The following is a 27,611-nucleotide window of genomic DNA, read 5'->3' on the forward strand; positions in this document are numbered from 1 at the left end:
TTGGGAAGTGATACTGACTGGTGTGGGTGGAGAAGTCGGGAAGGACACGATGCAGGGTGGGGCACAATGATCCACTTGTTCCCTGACACCCGGGATCTAAATTTGATATGGGAGAAATGGAGAAGCCTGTGGAGTCAGCAATGAAGCTTTATGGATGTTCTGCCCAGCTAACTAACACTTAAGGGTAGAGAGGACCCCAGAATAAACCTGGCTGGAAATAGCAACCCAGTTGGCTTTGTTTGTTGTGGTTCAATCCAGAGCCTGTACAAGGAAAGGAAAAAGAACTCCTAGAATCAAGCCTTGGTGGCTCACACCTAGAACCCTAGCTACTCAGGAGGCTAAGATCTGAAGGAACATAGTTCGAAGCCAGCCTGAGCAAAAAAGTCTGAGACACTCATTCTCCAAAATAATCAGCAAAAAAACTAGATGGAAGGCATAGCACAGATGGTAGAGATCCAGGTAAGTAAGCAAGCCAGCTGAGTAAGAGTGAGGCCCTGAATTCAAACCTCAGTATCAAACTACTGGAATCGCAGCTTAAAGAAATACATGGATCCTAGGAGTATAGCTCAAAGGTAAGGTTCACCTTTGCCTATAGACATCTTTGGGTTCAATCACACACACACACACACACACACACACAAAATTCGTGTGTAAACTATATTGTACAGTGATAGGTCCAAACTGGAAACCAGGGATATGAATCCATGGTTTAGTTCTTAAAATTATCTCATTGTAACTGATCGAGGTAACTGCACAGGCACTAGCTACAGGTGCAGCTCAGTGGCTGAATTTACTTTTAGCATGTGTGATGACCTGGGTTCTATTCCCAGCCCACTCAGGAAATAATTACTGGTCAGTATGGGTCACTGTGCAATCATATTTTTTTAAAACCTAGATCTCATTTTATTTATTTGCTTGTGTGTGTATGTATGTGTGTGTGTGTGTGTGTGTGTGTGTGTGTGTGTTGTGTGTGTGTTTGCTGACACTGAGGCTTAACCTCAGGGCCTCACACACTCAGTCAACTTTTTTTGCTCACAGTTGGTGCTCTACCACTTGAGTGAGCCATGCCTCTCCTCTGGAGGCAGAATGGCAAGCTTGCCCAGGAGCAGAGAGATCTGTGAGATTTAATGTTAGCAAGCTAAAGTTTTATATATATATATACATATATAGAGAGTTATATATAGTTTTATATATATATAGTTATAGAGTTATATAGTTATATATATAGATATAGATATATGCTTCAATCTCCACACCTGAGTACCATAATAGAACTTAATATATTATGTTGAGGATTAAATGAGATATTGTGCTCCAAAAACCTAGAATTGGAAAATTATTCAGCAAATGCTAGCTAATATTAGCATATGTTCTTACAACTGTCTTTGACCTTCATATTCAACAATGCAATGTCTGGCATGTGTTCTGCAGACATCTACATGTGAGCTTTCCATTGCTATAATGAATACCTGTGACAGATCAATTTTTTTTTTGGGGGGTCCAGTTGTGGGGCCTGAACTCTGGGCCTGAGTGCTGTCCCTCAGCTCTTCAGCTCAAGGCTAGCGCTCTACCACTTGAGCCACAGCGCCACTTCCGTTTTTTTTCTTTTTGCTTATGTGCTGAGGAATCGAACCCAGGGCCTCAGGCATGCAAGGCAAGTGCTCTACCACTGAGCCAACTTCCCAGCCCGACAGATCAATTTTTGAAGATAAAAGGTTTCACTTTGGCTCAGAGTTTTGGAGATTTTATTCCGTGACCAATGCCCCATTCCTTTGGACCTGTGGAGACACGTTACAGCAGGGGTGCATAGCAGAACAAACTGTTGACCTCATGATGGGGAAGCAAAGTCAGAGGTAGAAGAGGAGCTGGGGCTTCTCATATCCCTCTAAACGGCAGACCGCAAAAGACTTCCCCTTAAAGCCAGGTGCCAGTGGTTCACACCTGTAATCCTAGCTACTCAGGAGGCTGAGAGTTGCCTGACAATATAACCAGTATTTCAAAGGTACTTGACTTTTGTTTGTTTTTACAGTGGTCTTCAGATGGGGGAGTTGTGGAGGGAAAAATCAAGAAAAAGCAAAAAAAAAAAGTAGTGTGAACTACAACTCATTGTCTTGCCTGGAAATGAGATTTAGAAGTAGAGGTTCTAATTCAGGTAAAAAACAAAAAACAAAACACAAAACAAAAAAACCCACAAAGTGATTATTTTCTCCACTTGTGTTTTACTTCTGACACAGAAGATTTTAATAAAAAGAAGGGGGATCATCAGGTTAGTAATTAGTAATGATTACACACCAGCCTAATTTAGCCTGTTGTTAGAACATCCTTAACAACAATTCTATCACATGTTTGAATCTCCGGTGTATTTTACAGGTAGCCTCATACCCTGTAGGCAACTATTATCTTGTTGCTACATTAAGTAGTCAAAATTCAGTTGTTCTGATTGAGTTGTCTAATTACTTTACACACACATACATACATACATTCATACACACACCCACACACAGGATTTTCCTGCTCCCAAAGACAATCAAATTAAAATGATGTCTACTTTCTCTGCACAAATGGAAGTGGGAAAAGTGAGGTGTTCTTACATGTATATATTTGTTTGCGTCAACCCAATTAAGGAGCAATACTAACTCTACAGTAGATGGTAGGCATGCTATAGTCCAGGATTCCCAATTTCTAACACTGAGATGGTAGCTCATGCCTGTAATCCCAGCTACTCATGAGACTGAGACCTGGGGGACCACTGTTTGAAGTCAAGTAGGGCAGAAAAGTCTGCTAGATTCTATCTCCAATTAACCAGCAAAATGTCAAGCTGAAGGCGTAGTTCAAGGGGTAGAGTGCTGGCCAAGCAAGCAAGCAAACAAGCTCACCAAGCTTGAGACCCTGAGTTCAAGCCTGGGTACTGAAGAAAAAATTTAAAAGTAAACAAATAAAAAGTGCTTAGTAAGATTTTCTTCCTTTTCCTCCACCCCTGCCAGAACTGTGGTTTGAAACTCAGGTCCTTATGTTTACTAGGCAGATACTTTACTACTTGAGCCATGGCTTCAGCTCCCACTCTGCTCTTATGATGCCCTAAACCCTTCAAAGCATATAGTCATGCTGTTTCCTTTTCATTTATTTATTTATTTGGTGGTCCTGGGTCTTGAACTCAGAGCCTGGGCACTGTCTGTGAGCTTCTTCTGCTCAAGGCCAACACTACCATTGTGCCAAAGCACCACTTCCAGTCTTTTCTGAGTAGTTTATTGGGGATGAGAATCTCACAGACTTGCCTGCTGGGGGCTGGAAACCACAATCCAATTGGAACCACAATCCTGAGATCTCAGAATCCTTAGTAGCTAGAATTACAGACTCGAGCCCACCGGTGCCCAGCTGCTGTTTCTTTTCTAAAATTCATTTATTACTGTTATTCAATGTAGAATCCAGGGCCTTATACATGTTAAGCATATGCTCTAGCATTTGGGCTATATGAATTCTTCCCACCCCCCACCCCCGCCCTTTCAGTGATGGTATTCCGGTTTGAATTCAGGGTCTTATGCATTTTAGGCAGGATTCTGCCCCTTGAGGTACACCTAGTCCTTTTTGCTTTTGTTGTTTTTTAAATAGGGTCTCATCTCACTTGGTTTTCTCCAGTCAAGGTTGGACTCTACCACTTGAGCCACATCTCCACTTCCACCTTTTTGGTGGTTCTTTGGAAATAAGGGTCTTGGGAACTTTTCTCTCCAGGATAGCTTCAAATCTCCATCCTTAGATTTCAACCTCCTGAATAGCTTGGATTAACAGGCCTGGCTCACTTCTGACTATTTTTTTTTTTAAAGGAATAGATACCACAATGGAATAGATTCCCCTTTAAAGCCAGAATAGTGCAGCTCCAGTCCCTCAACTTGTGGTTTTTAGATCCAGACTCACCTAAGCCCTTGTCAGAAATGCAAACCGGGACCCCACCCAGAGCTGCTGACGCAGAATTTACATTTGCTTCAGCTTCTCAGTGGTTATTAGGTACCAGGAAATAGTAAGCTTGCTGGAGCAGAGTTTGCCACAGTCATTTATTAACTCTCATAAACTCTGCATGTACCATTGACATTCTCTTCAATGTCACACCAGAGTGACATAAACTTAATGAATTTCACCTCATCCTTCCAGGTTTAAATTCAAATACTCATTTTGAATATTTCAAGATTAAATTAGATTGTTCTTAATCTAATGGAACAAATGGTCACAAGCATTACAAGTACACAAAATATCAAATATGCACACATTTTTATTCCCATATTATTAAATACTATGACGTTAAATTTCTCAAAATTTGGTGTGTGTGTGTGTGTGTGTGTGTATGCTGGTACTAGTGCTTGAACTCAGGACCTTACACTCCTGCTCAGCTGTTACACTCATAGCTCATGTTCTACCATTTGAGCCGCACCTCCAGTTCCAACTATTTTGCTGGTTAATTGGAGTTAAGAGTTTCCAGGATTTATCTGTCCAGGCTGGCTTTGAACCATGATCTTCAGATGTCAGCCTCCTGAGTAGCTAGGATTATAGGTGTAAGCCACCAGAACTTGGCTTTCAAAGCTTTTAATTTGTACTCAATTTTAATTATTTTGGGGTTTTGAAAAAATACTTATTTGTTAACATAGGCTACTTTTTCATTCCTCATAGTTTTAGGTTACTGGTTAATTCGATCAGCTATTTAAAGAATTAATTCCAATCCTATCTAAGCTCTTTCAGCAAATAGAGCAGGGCGCAAGGAGCATTCCCAGATGATTCTTATGAACCCCGCCCCCCCCCCCCCCCCCCCCCGCCACCTCCCTACAAAGACATCAGAAGAAGAAAACTACAGATTCAAGTCCCTTATAGACTTAGATTTTAAAATCCTCAACAAAATATTAACAAACTTGAGCTAGGTGTGGTGATATACTATCTGTAATCCCAGCTACTCAGGAAGCAGAAGGAAGCAAGAGTTCAAGGTCAGTCAGGGCAGTTAGCTAGACTGTCTCAGAAACAAAATGTCTGGGGATATGGCTCAAGTGGTAAAGCACTTGCCTTGTATTAATGAGGCCCTAGATACAAACATGTACATAGTGAGCCAGGCACCTGTGGCTCACACCTGTAATCCTAGCTACTCAGGAGACTGAGATCTGAGGATCACAGTTCAAAGCCAGCCTGGACAGGAAAGTCCATGAAACTCTGATCTCCAATTATCCACCAGAAAACTGGAGGTGGTGCTGTGGCTTAAGTGGTGGAGAGCTCACGTTGAGCTGAAGAGCTGAGGGACAGCACTCAGGCCGAGTTCAAGAGCCAGGACCATTAAAAAAAAATGTACATAGTGATCAAGTGAGATTTATTTCAGATAATTTTGGGAAATATCTTCCTAAATAGTTTTTTTTTTTTTTTTTTGTCAGTAGTGGGGCTTGAACTCTGGGCCTGGGCAATTTCTCTGCACTCTACCACTTGAGCCACAGCACCACTTCTGGTTTTCTAGTGGTTTATTGGAGATAAGAGTCTCACTGAGTTTCCTGCCCAGGCTGGCTTTGAACTGTGTTCCTCAGATCTCAGCTTCCTGAGTAGCTAGGATTACAGGCATCAGCCTTGAGCAAGAAAGTTGAGTGAATGCAAGGCCCTGAGTTGAAACTCTGCTATCAAAGAGAGAGGGAGGGAGGGAAGGATGGTGGGAGAAAGCTTGCTAAAGCACCAAGAGCAGGCGAAACACCTCAGTGGTAGAATGGGAGCTATTCTTATTATTTATTACTAGTGCAATAAGAAGCAGAATTATGTGCAAGGTGCTAAGGCTATGTAAAGGAGTCAGTGCTGGTCAGCTTCCTATCACTATAAAAATATACTTGAGATATCTTAAAGAGAAGGAAGGTTTCTTTTGGCTTACAGTGAAAGAGCAACAGTCCCTGGTCAGTTGAGCCTCTTGCCTTTGGGCCTGTGGTACCTCATCACACCATGGTGGGAGCATGTGTTACAGAAAGGTACTTACCTCATGGTGGCTGGGAAGCAAAGAGGAGGAAGGGGCAGGGTCTCAATAATCCCTTCGAGGGAGGTCCTAAGGCCCTACTTCTCTCCCATCAGTGTCATAGGCTGGGGACTCAGCCTTCAACATACAAGTTTGGGGACCATTCATGATATAAGGCATTATAGAGTGGGTAAGGATTCACACTGATGCTAGAAGGGGTGTAAGTTTTGTGTCTGAGCAGGCCATAGTGCTAGAATCTTCCAGAAGGGGAGGGGATCACATATGAAAAGTGGACTTCCATCTTCTTCCAATAGAAATGGGGAGAGGGACAGGGACAAGAAACTTAGAACTGAGCTACCATCCCAGAGTGTAAGCAAGGACAAAGGAAGGCAGCATTTTCTTAAGGAAATGTATGCAATAGTCAGGTAGAGCCCTCATCTACCTCAGGAATTCACTGTGATCAGATACTTAACAAGGTGAGTTTCTCTTCCCTTTTGGGAGAATACTTTTTAAATAACCCTATCATATAGTAATTACATTTTACTTTTATCTTTAATTGGAAACTGAAGATCACTACATTGCAAATAAGTGGCACATCTGGCCAGCTTCCAAAGATTTGAAAAGGCCTATACACATTTTGTTGGCTGACTAATGGTGGTTATTTTCATTCTGTCTGATAACTTTCTTTTTCTTCCAGGAAACGATGTGACCTTCCTGTGCAGTAAAGATAATGAGAGCAAGCAGAATGGGTTAGGAGCTTTATCATTTGCAGACATATGTGTGAAAACGCATTTTGTGTGGGGTGGGGACAAGGCTCAAGTGGAAGAGTGTCTACCTAGCAAGCCCGAGACATTGAATTCAAACACTAGGACTAGCTAAGAATTTTTTTTTAAAAGCATTTTATGCTCATTGAGTCTCTATGGTCAGCCAAAAGTAAGGTAAAAGGTTATAGAGAATAGTTGGAGGCTCTAGAGAACTGAAAGAAAAGGAAAGTGGTTCCTACCTTTGTGAGTTTAGTAACCTAAGACACACAATGCAACCTGCAACCCTACATAGGTACTCCATTTGTTGAACAATTACTAGGGAACACACATGGTTATTACACACACAATGTAATTCTCATAAAAACCTCAGAGAAGATAGCTTTTCCTTTTAGTCCATTAGAAAACTGCTTCAGAGAAATTTGAGTGGCTCTCTGAAGGTCACACCCTGGTAGAAAGTTGCCAGGTCCAGTTTTCATACTAAGCAGACAGAGTCCCAAGGACCAAAGCTACTTCAGTGAAAAGTTACAGTAACTTTTAAGGACTTAGAGACTGATATTTAATTTTTCTGCAGCCTTAGGGAGGTTATTTATTTTGGCCATGCTGGGAGTTGAGCCCAGGGTTTCTCTAAGCCTTGTTTTCCTTCCTCTACTGAGCACTTTGGAGAATGGATGAAAGAGCAGGCCAAACCCTTAAACACATCCTGTGTTTAAGAGGTCCAAATAAGCTACAAATCATCTCACAGAGAGAATCCAGGTTCCTCTCAACCCAAGATTTTTAGACCTTATGGTGTTTTTATGTAAATGATCAAACACAGACCTGAAATCCAAAGGGCATCCAAAAAAGAAAAAAAAAAAAAAAGGCCTAAATAATCTCGCTCTTAATGCTGAGGCTCAGTGCGGGAAAACTCACCCCTAGCTCTCTTTAAATCGTATCCAACCTCCCAAGGTTTCTCCTTTGGCCAGTGCGAAGGTCCCCTCAGTGCCTGGGGGGTGCGCTGGATTGAAATGAAAGGAAAAGTCAAACCTTCTGAGGATGACCTTCCTTTGGATAAGGTAGCCACCCTATGACAGCCCCATAGTGGATCTTGGTCATTGGTGAAAGACCATGTGCGTCACTACTTCCCCTCCCTCCTCTCTCTGGTCACCTCAAAGAGCAGGGGGATGGGCAGAGACTCAGCCAAGGTCTGTCAGACTTGGGCTTACTGACCTCTTCCCTCTCTCCCCTAGCACTGGGCATTCCCAGGACCAGGTGACACAGGACCAAGAAGGGGCGGGGCCAGAAAGGCTAGGGCGGGGTCAGCAGAGAAGGGCGGGCTCATGCTAAATGGGGGCGGGGTCAAGACAGCATGGGGCGGAGTTAGGAGTGGACAACAGAAGAGCAGGGCGGAGCCAGAACAGGGTGGGGCGGAGTCAGGACCGACCCACTGGAGAACAAGGTGAGGCGGGGCCAGGGCATGACGGGGCGGAGTCAGAGCCGAGTCGGCTGGGCCAGAACAGACCTGGGCGAGGCCAGGACCGGGCGAGGCCACCCAGTCGGCGAGGGTGTGGGCGGGGCGCCGCGTGGGGCTCGCATAAGAGCGCGGGTGCCCACGAGGCCCGCTGTCGTTCCGACCTCCGCGCGGCTTCCCTGGCACCGAACCACGCACGCGCTCCGGCCGCCCCTGCCTCCTCTGCCGCAGGAAGGCGTCTTCCGAGCTCGGCCCGCGCCATGCCCCGCATAGATGCAGACCTCAAGCTAGACTTCAAGGATGTCCTGCTCCGACCTAAGCGGAGCAGCCTCAAGAGCCGCGCCGAGGTGGGAGGCCGTCCTCGGGCTGGGCGTGTCTGCCCGCTGCTGCAGGGGAGGTGGGAGGAGGGGATGGCATGGGGGTCCCCCGTGCCCGAGGCTGGGGTGCTGCTGCGCTCCTCCTCCCCTACCTGAGAAATGGGAAGTCCGGCCGATTCCCGGCCAGGACCGGGCCGGCTGGAGATAAAGGCGGCCAGCTGGGGCCTCATCGTCCAAATGTGGGGGTCCGGCTGGCTGGGCTGGCGGACGTCCCTCTGAACTTGACGGCGGAGCAGAGGAGCAGGTGGACGGCACCGGGTAGCTGGGAGGAGGCGCGCGGAGGGACAGCGGGACCCGGGGAGCTCGGGTGGGAGGGGGGGGGAGAGAAAAACAACCCCAGATCCTTGGGACGGGGGGTGGGGGGCCGTGCCTCCTGGGGTTGGCACACCGTGGCTTTGCTTTAGCGTCAGGTTCTGCGGCAGAATTGCACCCGCAGCGCTGACAGACCCCGAGCCTCCCAGGAATCAAGTTCAGGGTTTACTTTCCGAGTGTTTAGTAGCCTTGCCCAAGCTGGTGGCAGAGTTTGGGGGGACCGGTTCCTGGTGGCGCCCCGCGGCGACTGGATCATTCCCCCCCCCCCCCCCCCCCCCCCGCGCGCAGCTGAAAGCGCGAGGGTGCGGAGGTTAGGGCGAATTTGAACCAGCTTTGCTGGTTCTGTACCAATGAAAAAGAATCAGAACCTTGGAACAGGTGGAGATGCTACTGGAAATAGGCTGGCGTGGGGGAAGGGGGGACAGTCCCCGAAGGGTGAAGTCGTTCCTGGGTTAAACGGAGCCTCTAGGAGCAGTTAAGTTGTGTTGGGGGTAAGGGAGGCTTGGCCTTGGGGTTTGTTGAGAGCCGAGGAGGAAGAAGACAGCCGGATGAGTAAACAGCAGGCAGCCCAGCCAGTCTGCCTGGCCCAGAGCTCCAGGTCTCCTGCTCAGCAAACAAGACCATAAATAAAACCCTCAGCTAAGGACTCCATGCCAGTGCCCAGACCTGACTGCAGCATGGGCAGCCAGCTGAGGACTAGTTTGGATCCGGATGGGCTCTAGCAGTTAGCCAATGAGCACAACCAAGTCCCTGTTCTCTAAGAAGCCACATTGGCCGGCTGGAGCCAGAATTAGACGGGTGGAAGTGGTGGGAGAAGATTGAGGGCCCTTATCTCTCCCGATTAGATGCCCCTGTGCCTGCCCTTCATTGTGCCCTTCCAGGTGTTAAGAGCTGGAAAAACTCCTGGAACAGAAATAAACAGTTTGAAAGACAGCTGTTGGGCCTCCTGGAGAATTTTCAGCAGACGAATCATTTGATGACCTCAGTGTGCTTTAATTGTTGGCTCCACATTTATTTAGGAGACAGACATTTTTAAGACAATTTTATCTTTTTTTTTCATCCTGGAAAACCTCTTGAGAAGGTAAAACGTTAAGCAGTTCTGTAATAGAATGAATTATTCCTTTCCAGGGAGCAATAGAGTGCCATGCAACACTTAGTTTTGTGATTTGTATGGGTGCCGCTCTTGTCCATGCTGGTGATGGCACCTTGTAATATACGTGTACACCTTGCAGACGGAATCTGTGCCTTTCAGGGTTGGTTCCTGGCATTTGCCAGCCAGGGGTTGCAACCTGGAGTTAACTGGTGGTGTTGTTCCTTTCTCTTAATGGCGCTGCTGCCTGGGGCTGGAGGTTGCTGCCTGGTGACCTTGAGTGATCTGACTACTGGCCTCAGTGGTGTGGAGGAATCTAGTTGAGCCCTTCTAATCCCTTTTCAGTGTTTCTTCTGTTTGCTTGTTGATGCCTGGTATTTCCTGTAGGCACATAGAAACCTTTCATTGCCCGGTCAGACGCTTGGAATGTGGGCACTCTGGTCAAAGTTAATTCCTGGATGCAAATTCAAAGCTGAACAGTGAACGTCCAACACCCTTGGGTTTGAGTGGATCCAGAAGAGCACAGGCACGTCAGGGAGCAGAGGCTGGCTGAGAAGGGAGTTATGACTTGATTGCTTTGCTAAGTCCCAGGCCCAGTGATGGGTCATCAAGTGGTTGGCAGGAAATGCAGAGAGAGAGGATGACTCCCACTCAGAGCTTTCATCTTCCTGCAGGGCCATTTACACAAGCCTGCTAGACAATGAATTGGGGTCAGCTTCCAGAGGCTGAGAGTACAGGCAAGACTTGCCAGTTGTCTACCCCCTAGATCAGAAGATCCAAGGGGCCCAAGGCTATGTGGGGACCATTTAGAGCATCTTTTCAGAGGACGTGACATTCGTTGATGGAGAAAGGACTTATCTGATACACAAGAGGGCTTACATCATCTCTTGACTCTTGGGTTTTCTTCCTTGGGACCATTCCTGCCTCTTAACATCCTACTCTAGTCCTTAAGCTAGTAGGAATTCTGTTTTTTAAACATATTCCTGCAAACTCTAGTTTTGAGAAGTGACTATCAGAGTTCATTGAAGAAAATCATCACTTGTCCAGAGACAAGAAGACATGGCTAACATTGATTCTGATAATGGTTCCACAGTAAGGAGATACCTGACCTAGCTGTCACTATCTTGATGGTTGGCTCTCAGGGAATGAGAGCTGGTCTGAGAGGAGAGATGATCTGTCTGGGGAAAAGGAGGCCTGGGTTTGTCTGGGCTGTCACTAATTTTATTATTTAACCTTTGCATTAACTTCTTGGGGCTGCTCTGAAAAACTTGGTGGCTAAAACAGCAAAAAAGTATTGTCTCATGGCCAGGAGGCTAGACGTTGACTAGTTCAAAGTGTTTGAAGGATTCCTTCCCTCTGTTTTTTTCTTTTTCTTTTTTTTTTGTAATGGGATTTTGAGTTCAGAGCATTGTGCTTGTTAGACAATTGAGCTTTCTTTCTTTCTTTCTTTCTTTCTTTCTTTCTTTCTTTCTTTCTTTCTTTCTTTCTTTCTTTCTTTCTTTCTTTCTTTCTTTCTTTCTTTCTTTCTTTCTTTCTTTCTTTCTTTCTTTCTTTCTTTCTTTCTTTCTTTTTTCCAGTTAGACTCTAGTATTTGTGCCCAGAGCTAGCTCTTGATCACACTCCAATCTTTGCCTCCTTAAGATCTGGGATTACAAGTATGCTCTACCATGCCCAGTTTTGTCTATTGAGAATGTATCATTAACTTTTTGCTAGCACTGGCCGGGAACTTTCATCCTCCTGATCCCTGTATTCAGTGACTGGTATATTACAGAGCAGACCACTGTGCTCAGCCAGTGTTAAGTTTCTTCTGAGAGCTGTGAGGGAGAAAATGTATCTTTGTCTTATAGATTCCTGTTCTCCTGCTGTGTGTCCAAGAATTTCTCTTTTTGTAAGAACATTGGTCATATTGGACTGGGGCCAATATAACCTCTTCTCTTCACTTGGTTGTCTGTAATGTCCTCATTTCCAAATAAGGTCACACTGGAACTGGAGGTTAGGACTTCAGCATTACTTTGGGGAGGTCCAGTTTGGCTCTGTTAAGTTTTTCCCTGAGTTTGACAGCCTCTGTAAGTTTTTCTTTTGAGTCTGAGTCACGAGTACATCAGAATCTCTTAGGGGAGATAACTCCAAAATATATGTATTGTCTCCAACACAAAGGTTTTCATTTATGAAACCTGATGACCTGAACATGCTTTTTGAAGTCATCCCCAAGGGCTGGGAATGTGGCTTAGTGGTAGAATGCTTGTCTAGCATGCATGAAGCTCTGGGTTTGATTCCTCAGTACCATATGAACAGAAAAAGCTGGAAGTGATGCTGTGGCTCAAGTGGTAGAGTGCTAGAGAAGCTCAGGGACAGTGCCCAGACCCTGAGTTCAAGCCCTGGGACTGGCCAAAAAAACCAAAAAAAAGCCTGCATTGCCTTTTCCTCTTGGGGGATTTCTGGATTGATGACAAGCTGCATGTGAGTTTTTCAGGAGTCTGAGAAATAACAGAAGCTTCTAGGGATTAGATCAACACCCAGCGGGCTAGGTTGGGGCCCAGAAGGCACAGATTTGAGAAAAACCGGTGGCCAAGATTTAAGATTGCATCTTGGCCAATTGCTGACGCATTCCCTACTTGTTGAGACACTAGGATTGCAGAGGGAAGGAAGTGTCTGTATTCACACAGCTGAGACAGGTACTGGCCAATCGAGATGATTAAAGAATTGTCCTCCCTGCCGTCCATAGATCTAGAAAAAAGCACTCCACCTGAGCCCCTCTGTGATGAGTGTGATGGTTAGTGGGCTACACCATTCCTTCTAGTTGTGTGGTACTGGTGCTTGGGAGCCTGAGTGCCTTCCCTAGTATCCCAAGCGGGATACTGGTATTTGAATTCAGGGATTGGTGCTTGCTAAAGAGACCTTCTTACCATTGATCATACCTAGCCCTGTCTTCTGCTGGCTGTGTTTGAAATAGGGCCTCACTTCCTGTTTAGGTGAACCACTTGAACCATGATCCACCTATTTGTAGGCTTCCCATCATAATGAGGGTAAAAGGCATGTGCCTAGCTCTTGGATTGGAAAGGAGTCTTGTGGACTTTTCTGTGCAGGCCTGGCCTCCAATCATGATCCTCCTCATCTCAGGTTTTCAGGTAGGTAGGTTTACAGGTGTGAGACACCAGGGTCCAGCTCCAGGTTGGATCTAAGGCCTTCACAAGTCATTTTTCCATGTATGTTTCCCCCAAGGCTGGCTGGAGTGAGAAGGATAAAGCCCTCTCACTCCAGATAGGGCCAAGTGTCAGCTGTCTGTGGGCGTGCTGTGAATGTGCATAGAGCTTCATGTGCAGGCTGGATTATTTATATTTCAAACCTAAGTATTTGGGTGGAGGGGAAGGAAGTATGATTGGGGCTAGGGCCAGGGCTGGCTTCCCCAGCCACCAAGTTCTGGCACTTTTCTATTGGAGAATGACACTGCTTTTGTTAGGAGGAGGAAAGTAGAGAACATTTTATATGGCAGTTTATGAGCTTGTAACATTGAATAATTTAGATATCTGACAGGTGTGGTGTATGTGTGTGTGTGTGTGAATAGTGGTGTTTGAACTCAAAGCTTTGTGTCTGTACCCCGAGCCCTGCCGTTTATCCCAGGTGTATACTTTTGAAGCACCAAGATGTAGGAAGAGCAGCTGGAAGAGCAGCAGTGATGGAGGGAAATTTGCTACTTTTTGCACCTTGCCAGTGAGCCTTATTAGGGTGGGAATTGAGCTGATGTATTAGCTATACTGACCAGCTGTGGCAGATTAAATGCCAAGTTGTGTTCCTAGGAGGCTGGAGTACTTGTTTATCTCCCAGTAGACAAGTGGTCTGTTTGGATGTGTGTGTGTGTGTGTGTGTCTGTCTGTCTGGGTAGATTAGGTTGGGGAAAATAATTTCATTTCTCATTCATAGAATTAAGTATTATAAAGAATTTGCCTTATATCATAGAGGGTGAGTGAGCACTGGGGATTGAACCCAAGGCCTTCTGCATACTAAGTAGGTGTTCTACTACTGAACTATCTTACCACCCCCAAGAAAATCTGTCTTAGGAAATTACCAGAGGAAAAATAAAAGGGAAAGGTTCATCCTCAAGGATGACTTTTTTTTTTTTGACTGCTGATAAGACTTAGGGTGCCAAGAAAAAGTTATTGTGATCTCAGCTAGGCGCAGACTGAAGCAGCACTCTCCCTGTGGGTCTTGGAGGAGAGCAAGAGGAGTTTTAGGCCAAGGAATTCTGATTGGCTTAAGACAGGCAGGCCATTAGCAGCACAGAAGGTTGCAACTAACAGACTCCACAGCTATCTTGCAGAATGTCAGCAGAACTGGCTTTTGTGGAGGCAGAGTCATCATGACAATGATGGAGAAGGGGGTGAGACACTGTCACATAGTCATGCCCTGGCAGCTACTCCTCTCCCCTGGTTGACTGCTGGCTCAGCCGGCATGGCCTGTGCTGGGGGAGTGACAGCAGTGAAAGTCTGACATTGCCCCAGTACTCTCTGATTTGGTGCAGGTTGTATCAAGTCAGTGCAAGCTGAATCAAATAAAAAAGAATAGAAGCTCAAGATAGACCTGAGTAGGACATGTTTATGGTTGGTAGGTTAGGACGCCATCAATGAGTTCTTGACCATTTCAGGTGCCTGTGTTTCACCTGAGGCCAGCACTTATATTATGGTCTGTGTGCTTGTGTCCAGACAAGGAAATGAACCAAGCAGAATATTCCCAGCAGGCCATTGAATGCAGGTCATTAAATACTGTGTAGAATCTACTTTATGTCACCACTGGGGGTGAGGTGGGCACTGAGGATTGAACCCAGGAGCTCATGGGTGGCAAGAATATGATCTACCACTGAGCTGTAGTCCCTATGCCATGAATCTGCTTTATAGAAATTTCTAGAAACGAAACCAAGTACCAGTGGCTCACGCCTGCAATCCCAGCTACTCAGGAGCTACTCAGGAGCCAGCCCGGGCAGAAAGTCTTTGAGACTCTTATCTCTAATAAACCACCATAAATCTGGAAGTGGCACTGTGGCTCAAGTGGTAGACACTTGCCTTGAGTTGAAGAGCTCAAGGACGGTGCCCAGGCCCAGAGTTCAAGCCCTATGACCAACCAAAAAAATAAAATTACTAGAAATGAAGAGTTTATCCTCAAAGCTGCCCTTTTCCATGAAGTACTAAACACACCAAGGTACTCAGTGAGGTATTCAGGTGCCTCAGAAATTAGCAAGAACAAGAATCCTTGCCAGAGGGACTGGTCTCACTAGGACCACCCAGATCAGAAGGAGACACAGCTGCTTTGGAGACTCTACCTGAGACCAAAGGGGCTGGGAGAGAGGGGTCTGGGCCTGATTTTTCTCTCATCTTCTCTGCAGTCTCTCATGCATCTGTCCTGCATTGGACCAAACACAGCCAGAAGTGGAGCCAATAGGGGGCAGCCTGTCTGTGATCAGATCAACCCAGGACTTGCTGTCTGGGTTATAGAAGTAACTCTGCATCTGCTGACTGAGTGTCTAGCCCTGGCACACTGTTTCTGCTAAGTCCACCAGCTAAGCTAGCATTCTGGATTCTTGACAGCTGATAGTCCTAAGTACCCTGGAGTCAGAGTTCCAGTAGAATTGGAGGCCCTCCCCCCAGCTGTTTGCCAGTCAAAGAAACAAGTGTTTATACCTGTGAACCTATGGTCAGAGGGCAGTTCCCCAGCTCTTTGAAAGATGCTCAGAATTACAAAACAGCTGTGGAGGTTGGAAGGCTGAAGGAATACAGGTTTGGGACTGACTGCAGGGTAAATCTGGTGTGTGGGTCCAGGTGAAAGGGGAGAGACGGCAGAGATTCTGACAGCTTCAGGGTCACTATTGGCTAGGAAGAGTGGTGTGGATTTTTCTGGACAGGGAATGGGCCTTCCTGGCCTTGGAAAGTAGGGGAAGCATTCCATATGTGTTTAGAGTCAGCAGGAATCAGGCAGGCAGTGGAAGGCAGTGAGATTGGAGAGGCAAGCGATGGGTTTTTCCTGCTGCTCTGAGCACTGGGATTCTGCACACGTCATTGCAGAGAGCAGAAACTCATTTGCTTTTATGTTTTTTGCCAACAGGTGGATCTTGAGCGTACATTTACATTTCGCAACTCAAAGCAGACCTACTCAGGAATTCCTATCATCGTGGCCAACATGGACACCGTGGGGACATTTGAGATGGCAGTTGTCATGTCACAGGTGAGACACGGTCTCTCTTCTCTCTCCTCCCCATCTCCCCATACTGTTTGCAGTATGGATGGGTTCTTGCCAAGCATCCACCACAGCCTTGTGCAGTCATTCTTTGCCCTGAGTCCGATTGTTACTGCTAGGGGACAGATTTTTGTCTTAGTCTCTTCACTCAGGATGGGTGGGTTCTGGACTCTGTTCCCTTAGGTGATCTAGGAAAGTACCTTCAAAATGCTGTGTTGGGAAAAGTGAGTGTAAAGAAGAAATACAATATGAGGAGTGCCTGGTTATAGAACAGCGACTTTGCCTTTTAAATTAAGGCAAGAAGGCTGGAGGTGTGGCTCAGCAGTAGAGCACCTGCTTAACAAGCACAAGTCCTTGAGTTCAAATCCCAGTACCACCAAGAAAGTAGCTTTGTACTTGCAGCCTGTGCTATAGCCCGTGTCCTAAGTGGTGTTTTTTACACCATTAGATAGGTTCCTTTTATAGATAATGAACTGAGGCAGAGAAGGTTTCTTGCTCCCAGATAAAGGATTTACCTCTCAAGTTACTGTTCTTTTAGCCAACTTCCAGTCTCATTGCTTATAAAGCTAGTCTTGGCCTTTGGAAAAATGAAGATAAGCCCCTCATAGGCAAACCCTTTTGACTACCCCAGCACAGAGTGTCTTATTCATTCTAGATAGGATGAGCTAGTGGCTGCTGGTGGGTCTAGAGGCTATATGTATTTTTGTAACTGTTGTAATTCAGTGTAAGGTAAATCAGTTAGTTGAAAGAGCTTTTTACTGTGGGCAGCAAGTCTAAGCACAGGAAGTGCCTAGACTTAGCACTATCAGTGATTGGTAGAAAAAGATTGTCAAATTGGGAGCTCGAAAATTAGAGTAGAGAGTACTTCACCTGACTATTCAATCAGTGGCATTGTCTTTTGGTTTTAAGCCCTGGTGAATTTTGGATCAGAGACTAATACATTAATCACTACTGGTGAATTATTTTGTTTTGTTCTATATATTTTTTTTTTTTTTTGCTAGTCCTGGGGCTTGAACTCATGGCCTGGGCACTGTCCGTAAGCTTCTTTTGCTCAAGGCTAGCATTCTACCACTTGAGCCACAGTGCCATCACCGGCTTTTTCTGTTTATGTGGTACTGAGGAATTGAACTCAGGGCTTCATGCATGCTAGGCAAGCACTCAACCACTAAGCCACATTTTCAGCCATCTGCTGGTGAATTATATAGTAGTATATGCTGGTTGGCTAAGTTTCCTCTAGAGGTTCATATGTGAAAGCACCAGGTTAGTTCTTTTGGATGGTGGTAGAGCCTTGAGGTATAGAGCCTAATAGGAGCTCTTTGGGTCATTGAAGGCATTCCCTTCCAGGAAATTGTGGGAACCCAGCATCTCTTTGCTTTCTTTGACTCCCTGGCTCATGAGGGAATGGTTTTGTTCTGCTACACACGTCCCCCAAGGTGTGGTGCCTCACCCCAGAATGGGGCTGGATTGATCATGGACTAGAACATCCAACCAGAATACATTTTTCCTTGTTAGAAGTGAATTATCTTGGGCACTTTGTGATAGGACAGAAAACTAACAGAGGGAGTGATCAATAACTTGTTGATATCAGATTGTTAATGTATGGAAGAAAAACCTAGAGCTTGCTATATTCATCCCTCTACCCTCCATTTTCATGAGAAAGGTTTTCCAGGAATGAGACAGTATGTGCTGATAGCTGACATAGATAACAACCATGTGTGAGTGCTATCACTATTTCTAGGATCCAAAGGGTCCATACAAATTAATGAAGTTGTAAAATTTGAATGAGACATTGTGCAAGGAAACAGGCACTCAGGAGTCAGGACAGAGGCCTTGCTCCATCTGAAGGAGATGAACTCTATTGTCAGTTGAGTCTGATTCAGACCAGTAATTGCTAAATTTCTTAAACTCCATTCCTATCCAGGAAGCTATTAACACCAGTCACAGTTGCTCTTGAGAATTAAATGAAATAATATTTGCCACACATTAGCACACAGTGGAGGTAGAGGCTAGGTTAGTAGTCAGAGGTTTATGAGTATAGTTTATGTTATTCCCACCTTGAAGAACCCCAACTGCCTGGTAGTTGTAGCTTTTAGCAAGAAGTCTTTAGGTTATAAAGACAAGAAAAAGGTTTAAGATATAGGCATGATCCTTCAGGGTTCTGAAACAGAAGTTTGTCTTAAGATGGCCCTTCTGGGCTGAGGTCCTGACCAGCTTTCTTTTGGGCCATCTATGCAGCTGTTTGCTTAACTTAGGCGTGGACTGAGCTCTGAGAACCTCTTTAGCCCTCCTTTGTCTTTTGTATGAGCCTTAAAGGTCCTGAAGGCTGTAGTGTCCAATCAGATTAGAATGGGAAACAGTTTTGTGATTTTACTAGTTAATGCCTCTTTGTGTTTTGGCCTCCTACCCATAGCCAATGAAGTATGAATTGAGGAGGCGGGGCAGGTGCTTTTGTCTTGTTTTCTCCCTACCTGCAGCTGGAGGAGGGCAGAGGCCTCCCTTGGCTTCTGCCTAACCTCACTGTTCTGTTTCCTAGCATTCTCTGTTTACGGCAGTCCATAAACATTACACCCTGGATGACTGGAAGCAGTTTGCCACCAATCACCCTGAGTGCCTGCAGGTAAGACCACAGCCCAGATTGAAATGACAGGGGTCCAGGGGGACGAGACACCCAGCTTTCCAAGAGCATCTGAAGTACAGACACAGAACAGGCAGGGGATCTCTACTCCTGCCATTGCCAGGACAGTGTTGAGGAAAGAACTCCATTTCGTAACCTCCTGAGGAAGGTGAAGTGTTATATTACCAGAGCTTGGGAGAAGACTTGTGTTTCCTGCCAAGTGTTTTAGGGTGGATCCAACATGAATGTGTCTTCTTGCTGTAGAAAAAAAAACCATCTAATACTAGCTATGGCATCACTCATCTGTAATTCCACTACTGGTAGCTTGAGGCAGGAGAATTGATTGTGTCAGGCCAGCCTTGGCTTAGGATAAAACCCAGTCTTAAGAAAGGAAGGAAGGAAAGAAGGAAGGCAAGGTGGAAGAAAAGAGAGAAGGAAGGAAAGAAGGAAAGAAGGGAAAGGAAAGGAAGAAAGGAAAAAGATCTAATGCTAGCAAGTTGTTTTTGAGTTAATAATCCAGCTGCTAGGATTGCCAGGGCAAAAAAGACAGATAAGTATTTTTAGGAGGAGGAGAAATTGGAAGGTTCATGCATGGAAGGCAGGAAGATAAAATGGTACAGCTTCTATGGAAACCAGGCTGCCATTCCACAAAATGGTAAACTTCAGAATGATCACAAGACCCAGTGATGTATTTGTAGATACAGATCCAGTACAACTGCAGACAAGTATTTGCCCAAAATTCATGATTATTCATAGCTGTATGATTCATCATAGCCCAAAGGTAGAAACAACAAAATGTCCAACAGCTGACAAACAGGATTTGTATAATGGAATTCAGTATGTAAAGGAATAAAGTACTGACTCATACTGCAACATGGATGAATCTTGAGAACATTTTGCTAAGGGAAGAAGCCAGATACAGAAGGCCAAATCTATGATTTCACCGATTTAAGTTGTCCAGATTAGCCAAAACTGTGGAGATGTAAAATGAGTTAGTGGTTCCCTGTGAAGAGAAGGAAAGAGATGGCAGAAGAAAGTGTGAGGGTTTCTTCTTGAAAACTATGGAAATGTTGTAAAATATTAATTGTGATATGAAGATTATAAGCTCTGAGTATGTTCAAAACCATTGATAGTGCACTGTAGGTAAATTGTATGTCATTATATCTCAAGGTGGGTCCAAATAATGAAGCAGTTTTAAAATGATAACACAGGGTTGGAGGCATGGCTTAATTGGTAGAGCACTAGGCAGTGAGTGAAAGCATCAGGTACTGAGTTGTATCCCAGTCTCAGACAAAAAGAAAATATGATAATACAAAGCCTTATTATAACTCCCATGAATTTCCTTGTAGTATAGGCTGGCCGGAGATCTCTGAAGTCAGAGTTGCACCTTTGTGTTCACATCATTTGTGATTAGAAAATTTTCTTGGGTACAGATGCTATGGCTCATGCCTGTCATCTTCACTACTCAAGAGGCTGAGAACTGAGGATTGTGGTTTAAAACCAGCCTGGGTAACAATGTCTGCAAGACTCTTATCTCCAGTTAACCACTAAAAAGCCAGAAGTGGAGCTGTGGCTCAAGTGCTGGAGTGCTAGCATTGAATCAGAAAAAGCTAAGAGACATTGCTTGGGCCCTGAGTTCAAGCCCCAGAGCCAGAATATCTCCCCTCCTCAAAAAAAAAAAATCTTTGATCTGATCTGTAGCTGCTGCTCCCTAAATAAGGTACCACTGGGGGTGAGGTCCCAGTTTCAGAGTGACCAGCATCCCTTTATATTGTCTGGAAACTTCTCTTTTTCTCAGTTGTCCTCAAAGTTTCTCTGCAAAGATGTTTATGTACAACTAGCTACATGACTCAGTTCCACACCAAAAGCTTGAGAAGATGAAATGGAGGTTGGGGACAAGGTTTTTTGAAAGATTTTGTGGTTGGGGGGGGGTCCAGGTTTAAGGATCTTTGTGGTTCAGGGGTAGAAAAGAGAACAGATCAGAGTTTAGATGGTTTAGGGACTAAGTCTCCTCTCCCTCTATGGTCACCTGGCTTTGAGCAGGTCTCTTGTGTTTGCTCAGGGTAAACCACAAAGGGTTGTCATTTTGTCAGCGTATGTACTGACAATATGTCTTCATGCCTCTTCTCATTCATTTTGATACAGCATGTAGCTGTGAGCTCAGGAAGTGGGCAGAATGATCTGGAAAAGATGAGCAGCATCCTGGGTGCCATCCCCCAGGTGAAGTTTATTTGCCTGGATGTAGCCAATGGGTATTCAGAACATTTTGTGGAATTTGTGAAACTGGTCCGGGCCAAGTTTCCTGAGCACACCATCATGGTAGGTACCACTGCATGCTCTCAAGAAGGGGATGCAGGGAGGTTCAGTGCGTGAGGGCCACCGGTTTTTCCTTTTATTTTTTTTGAATATATTTTTTATTGTAAAGATACTGTACAGAGGGGTTACAGTTACATGAGTAATATAATGAGTACATTTCCTATCCAGCATTGTTACCACCTCCTTTGTTTTCCTCCACCTTCCCAAATCTACCGCCCAAGTTGTAAAGTTTGTTTTCAACATAGTGTCTTGTACACCTCATTGTTACAATGGGTCAACCTGTATCCTTATTTAAGCATTTTGTTATTTCCCTTCCTCTCCCCAAATTAGAAAAAAATGTATATAAGAGATGCAGGGCACAGGAATCAAAGGAAAATGGGTTATACCATGGGGGAAGAACATACAAAAGAAACAAAAAAGTCATGTAGTACGTTGTAAATACGTTAAATCAACAGCAAGAAAGATAAAACCACTTGTGTCCATATCTTGGGGTTCATTTCGCTTAGCATCATCATATATGGTCATATGTACATAGTTTTTGAGCTTTTCTGCTTGTCCTAGACATATGCTAGTTATTGCAAATAAGGGAACCATGGGACCTATGTTTCTTTGGGCCTGGCTTACTTTACTTAATATAATTTTTTCCAAGTCTTTCCATTGCCTAACAAATGGGGCAATGCCAATCTTTTTGATGGAGGCGTAGAATTCCATTGTGTGTGTATATATATATATGAATGTATATATACACACTCACACACACACACACACACACACACACACACACAAATACAACATTTTCTTGATCCATTCATCTACTGAGGGGCATCTGGGTTGGTTCTCTATCTTAGCTATGGTAAATAATGCTGAGATAAACATAGTTGTGCTGGTAGCCTTAGTATGGCCTTGTTTGTGATCATTTGGGTAAATGCCCAAAAGTGGGATTGCTGGGTCATAGGGGAGCTCTATGTGGAGTCTTTTGAGGAACCTCCATACTGCTTTCCAAAGTTGTTGAACAAGTTTACACTCCCACCAACAATGCAGTAGGGTTCCCTCTTGGCCACATCCCTTCTAGTATCTGTTACTAGATTTCTTGATTATAGCCATTCTAACTGGGGTGAGGTGGAATCTTATGTTGTTTTGATTTGCATTTCTTTTATGGCTAGAGAAGTTGAGCAATTCTTCATATGTCTTTGGCCATTCTTATTTCCTATTCAGAGAAGTTTCTCTGTAAGCCCACTTATTAAGTGGGCAGTTGTTTCTTGAGGATTTGTTGCTGAGGGATTTGATTTAATTTTTTGAGTTCCAAGTTTATTTGAGATAAAAGACCCTTGTCTCTTGTTTGGCTAGTAAAGATCTTCTCCCAATCCGTGGGCTTTCTGTTGATCTTGCTAGCTATGTCCTTTGCCATGTAGAAGCTCTGCAGTTTCATGTAATCCCATTTGTCCAACATTTCTTTGTTGTGTTCCTGGGTCTCTGTTAAGAAAATTTTGGGCTGTGCCAAGGAGCCCTAGAGTTTCACCTATTCCTTCCTGTAATGTTTTCAGGGTGTCTGCTTTGACTTCAAGGTCTTTGATCCATTTGGGGTTGATTCTGGTGCAGGGTGATATATAAGGACTGTTTTTCCTTTTCATTGCTTCTAGTACCTGCTTTTAAAACACTAATTGGGGATTATTAGGAAAAGGATGGGCAGCACTGTGGAAATCTGAAAACTAGCCTTCCTCTGTAAAAGATAAAAACCCTGCTTCATATCCTGGGGTCTTGGCTATATATCATACAGGTGAGATTTGTTTATAAAAAAGAAAGAAAGGAAAAAGGTGTCTCTGTTACCATTCAATGAAGAATATTATTTGAAATTGAAACCATCAAAAAGGGTTTCTATTTGACATGTGATGCCTGAACCAGATTGTAGAGAATTTGGCACAAAGAGTTGAAATCTAAAGCATGAAGGTTTCATGAAAGTGGACCACTGATGACAAATTGGTTGGTGGGGTGTTGGATCTAAGATGTTTGTTTCTTGACTTGGTTCGTGTGGTGTGTGTGTGTGTGCGTGTGTGTGTGTGTGTGTGTGTGTGTGTGTGTGTGTGTGTGTGTGTGTGTGTGTATTTTTCACCCAGTTTTTAGTTAAGCATGTTTTATTTCCTTGAAGAGTAGTTTTGCAGCAGAAGGAAGTGGGACTATCTAAAGTTGGTTTTTGGAAAGATCTAAATTGCAGTTTTGTCTGAATCACCATGGCTCACAGGTTGACCACTCACCTTCTTTAAGCTTTGAATGTCCTTTCTCTTCACCATTCAGCATGGTGAGGGAGAGGAATTCTCTCTGCCTGTGTGGTTCAGTCTTATGGAACGACAATTCTGAGAGTTGAAGCTGTTTCACTCTCCCAGTGCAATGGAAGAAAGGAGGAAGAATTGTGTCAAGTCAGGCAGCTGTGCCAGGGCTAAGAAGTGGGCCAGGAAGCAAAAGTCCTTTATTCTTCACCACAGGGAATCCATTCATTTTTATTAAGTAGTAAGTTTTGTTGAACACGTGAAAGATAAGAATTTGTGGTAGCCACTTTTCATTGTGATGACAAAATGTCTTTTTAAAATAAAAACTAACCTCAAGGCGGAAGCTTGAAGGTCTCGCGTTTCCCATCCCCCATGGGCTGGTTGCATTCTTTGGTGAAGGCCTGAGGAGCGTAGCATCATGGTAGAAGGAAATACTTTGCTCATATTATGGCAGCTGAGAAAGAACTGGGGTCAGGAGCCAAGGACAGACCCTTCCAGGCCATACCCGCAGTGATCTAGTCTCCTAATTGATTGCCTCATCCATGGGTTAATCCACTGATGAGGTTAACACCCTTGAGATCCAATCCCCTCCTGGTAGTGCCACCTAATGGGGACCAGATCTTTGGGACCTGAGCCTTTTGGACATATCTAAACTCCAGCATAGACAACTGTCCCTACTTCCTGAGATAGAACTTCAAAAGCCCTTGTAGGTAAGGGTTTGGAAGAATTCTTTTGTTTTAACATTTAGATGTTAACTTGGGTTTCTGAACTCTTAGCTCCCTGTCTCCTCTCCCCAGACCTTCCCAGGCATGTCTCTTCATCTGACCCCATCCTTTACTAACAGAATAATGATAAATATGTTTCCTTGAGTCTGTGAACCGCTCTAACAAATTACTTGAGAAAGGAAAGGGAGTCATGAGAACCTCTAGTTTGCACCTAAGCTGGGGATAGTTGTGGGCAGCCTACGGCTTATGCTTAGCATCTGGATGGGAACACACTTAGGGGACCCAAGCTCTCTCCTGTGGGGTCTAGGCTATCTCCTGACAGTGTCAGAATTTAGTGGCAGGACACTGTGTTGTGTCTACTTGAGAAAGCACCCCTCCCTGCTCATTTACTGACATGTTCTGAGTTATGTTGTGAGAATAGGAAGAAAACAGAGCTTGGTATTTCTCCCCACCCCCATCCAAACAGGAACTTTCTGTGTTTCCGAAGCATTATGACAATTCCCTCTCTTCTTCTTTATTTATTTATTTTTTTTTGGTGAAAACTAGGAGCAATTACCCTGAATTTGCTTTGTGTGTATAGGAGTACTGAGGATTGAACACATGGCCTAAGTTTCTAGGCAAGTAATCCACCAACTGGGCTATATCCTAAGCTCCTTGGCTTTTGCTTTACTTTGCTTGGACTGGCCTTAAACTTAGGATCCCCCTCTCTGCTTAGTTGGAATTACAGGTGTGAGCCATCATTCCTGGCACAATTATCTTGGATTTACTGCAGATAAGAAACCCTAAATGCTGATATTTTTCTCCTATTTTCCTTTTATTTTTGGCTTTTGGGTAGAATCTGGGTTTGAACTCAGGGCCTTGGGCTGGGTAGGCAGGTACTCCAGCCTTGTATTTGGCTGGCTATTTTTGAAATCAACATGCTCAGGCATGCATATGGACATGATCTACCTATTTTTAGACTTCCTGTCATTCCTGCAATGACAGACACATGCCATTGTATCCAGCTATGGGTTCAGAAGGGGTTTCATGAACTTTTCAGCCCAGGCTGGCCTCAAACCTCCATCCCCTCCTGTAGTTTAGGATTACAGGCGGAGACCTTGGTGCCTGGCTAGATGTTTGAAATTTTATAAGGCCACATGAACGTTAAGCAGAAAAACTGCCATTTTGAAGCTTGACCCGTCAGAAGGCAAAGTCTACACAGCCCTAGGAGACTTGTCACACACACCCTGGGTTGTCATCACTACCACTAACCAATTCCCTGCCTCCTCCTCTCCACATGGGGAGGCTGGCCTTTGGGCTTGTGCTAGATCAAGGCAGAGTCACGGCTTGTCCCGTGCCCTAGGCATGAGGTTGAACCTTTTTTTCTGCCCTCCCCCTTCTGCCCGGCAGCCTTTTGTGTCAGATTTCAGTTGGATCATGTAAATGAGGAGACTGAAAGCCAGACTTCTAGGAGAGCTGAAGGTCTGGCTGGGATCTGATGGCCCATAAATAGCCCTTGGGATTAAAGGCAACTTCCCTGGCCTTGTGCTGAGGCTATAGAAAGCTCAACAAGGACTTGTGGACCAAGAGGCGTCCTTTCTATTCCTTGCTAGATTAGGAGATGAAGACCAGCCCAGGCTGCCTGGGCAGTGGTGGGAGCCACGTGACTACGTTCAGCTCTCCTGTAAGCAACAGTTAAGTGTGGGAAGATGCTCTTCCCATTTATGGGCATGGTGGCAGGCTGCCTGGTTAGTTATGAAGGACTGATGATCAGAAATCACTATAAAGGATTCACGACCAGCAATCACACAGTTTCTTGGTTCCATTTTGGTCACTATGTAATTGTAAAATATGACAAGCATTGAGAACAGTGCATTAATAAGTAGCACTGCTACACCCAGGAGCACCCAACTGTGCATGGTAAGCTTTCGCACAATCTGGTTTTGCTGTATATTTACGTGTTTCTAGATGGCACTGCCTAATTTTGCTTATTTTTTTATTTTTACCCTCAGGTAAGTTGTGGTCCTGTGAAACTTTTGTGTCTGCTTTTTCTTGATGGCTTGTGATTCCCCGTAGCTCTTTTTTTGTCGGCTGTATAGTATTCTTTGTTCCTGCAGCTAACGTGATGTGCATGTTTCATGTCCCACAATCTGCTGCTTGCAGAGTTGTTAAAACCACTCACATGTTGCCTCTTGTAGTCCCCACAGGTGGCTGTCAAAATGCCATAAACTAGTGTTTATTGTTCACACTTCCTGAGGCTGAAAGTCTAAGGTTGAGGTGTAGGCAGATTCTGGGTCTGGATGTGGTTCTTTAATACATGACACCTCCCTGCTGTACCTTCACCATGGCCAAAAAGCACAGCATGGCCTCCCTGGTCTCTTACAGTCACTAACCCTATCCTTAGTAGGTTGCCTCAGGGGGGTGTGTGTGTGTGTGTGTGTGTGTGTGTGTGTGTGTGTGTGTGTATGCGTGTGTGCTCGTGCATGCATATTACAGAGGACTGAACTCAGGGCCTTGCACTTGCTAGGCAAGTTCTCTTCCTCTGAACTAAATCCCCAACCCCTCCGGGCCTCTTAATACCATTGCATGGGGGTTAGGTTTCAAGACCAGAAGGTTGGAAATGCCAGAAGTCAGGATGGCTCCTCATTTTGCAGACTCGCATGCTTTCTGACGTCGCTTTTCCCATTGGTGAAAAAGAGGTTAACCAGGGAGGCTGGAGAATTATTGAGGGGTTCACCTGGGATGCTATCTTGTAACCAGTACAGTTGTCCCCAGCCTTGCCTGTCAAGTGTTATGCTCTATGGCAGATATATGCTCTGTGAATGGAGCCAGAGACGAAGAAGAGATGGGGATGAAATTGGGGGCCGTTTTAAGAAGTAGGAAAACACTCCCCCCATAGCTCCTGCTGCTTGCTCCCAAAGAGCTGGCCCTGCTGTAGAGTGGGGTGTGCTAAGCTGCCTCCCAGCCAACAGGACTGGCTGACCCACCCTTGGCGGAAGAGACAGGATGGTGCAGGAAGGAGGGAGGTTGGGCAGGACAGGGTGAGGATGCTGGTGCCAACACCAGAGCTGAGGGTTGCTGGACACAGAGTTTCTATAGTAGCCAGGGCCTCCCCAGCACCTCCAGGGAGGCGTTTCCACGCTCTTGTTGGTTTCCCCGGCAATGAACAGGAGAATTTGGCAAGGTAGATGTTTATTCCTAGGCCATTCTTAGCCTGCACTGACCCCTGAAATCTGTGATTCATTCAGAGGCCTTTTGTACGTTTCTGCTCTGAGTTCTTAGGGCTTTTGAAAATATAATTTCTCTCATGGCACTTGGAGGCATTGTGGTAGGGGTATTGTGGGCTGCATTCACATTTATCCAGTGGTGGGGAGCTGAAGGATACAGTCTGAATGCTGAGTGGTTATTATGGTCATTACGATCGTTACGAACCACTGGAGACAAGGCATGCTCCCAAAGTGCCTGGCAGAAGTGGGCAGTTGCAGGGCTTTTCATCAAGAGCCAGGGCATATCCATCATCATTACCATGTTTTCTTACC

At 45.0% G+C, this 27,611-nt stretch overlaps 1 protein-coding gene across 1 annotated transcript in view; it reads left to right on the forward strand.

Moving 5' to 3' along the window:
- The first annotated feature begins 8,340 nt into the window (after window positions 1–8,340).
- Gmpr (guanosine monophosphate reductase) overlaps window positions 8,341–27,611 on the forward strand; it is a 42,692-nt gene continuing 23,421 nt past the window's right edge. Inside the window, exons 1-4 of the mRNA XM_042678588.1 lie at window positions 8,341–8,517; window positions 16,043–16,162; window positions 18,708–18,791; window positions 20,934–21,107. Coding sequence (XP_042534522.1) covers window positions 8,431–8,517; window positions 16,043–16,162; window positions 18,708–18,791; window positions 20,934–21,107 — 465 coding nt within the window. The 5' untranslated portion in view covers window positions 8,341–8,430. The remainder of the gene's footprint in view (window positions 8,518–16,042; window positions 16,163–18,707; window positions 18,792–20,933; window positions 21,108–27,611) is intronic.

Source organism: Dipodomys spectabilis, unplaced genomic scaffold, assembly GCF_019054845.1.
Source record: "Dipodomys spectabilis isolate Male_0828 unplaced genomic scaffold, ASM1905484v1 ptg000045l, whole genome shotgun sequence".
Classification (NCBI taxonomy): Eukaryota; Metazoa; Chordata; class Mammalia; order Rodentia; family Heteromyidae; genus Dipodomys; species Dipodomys spectabilis.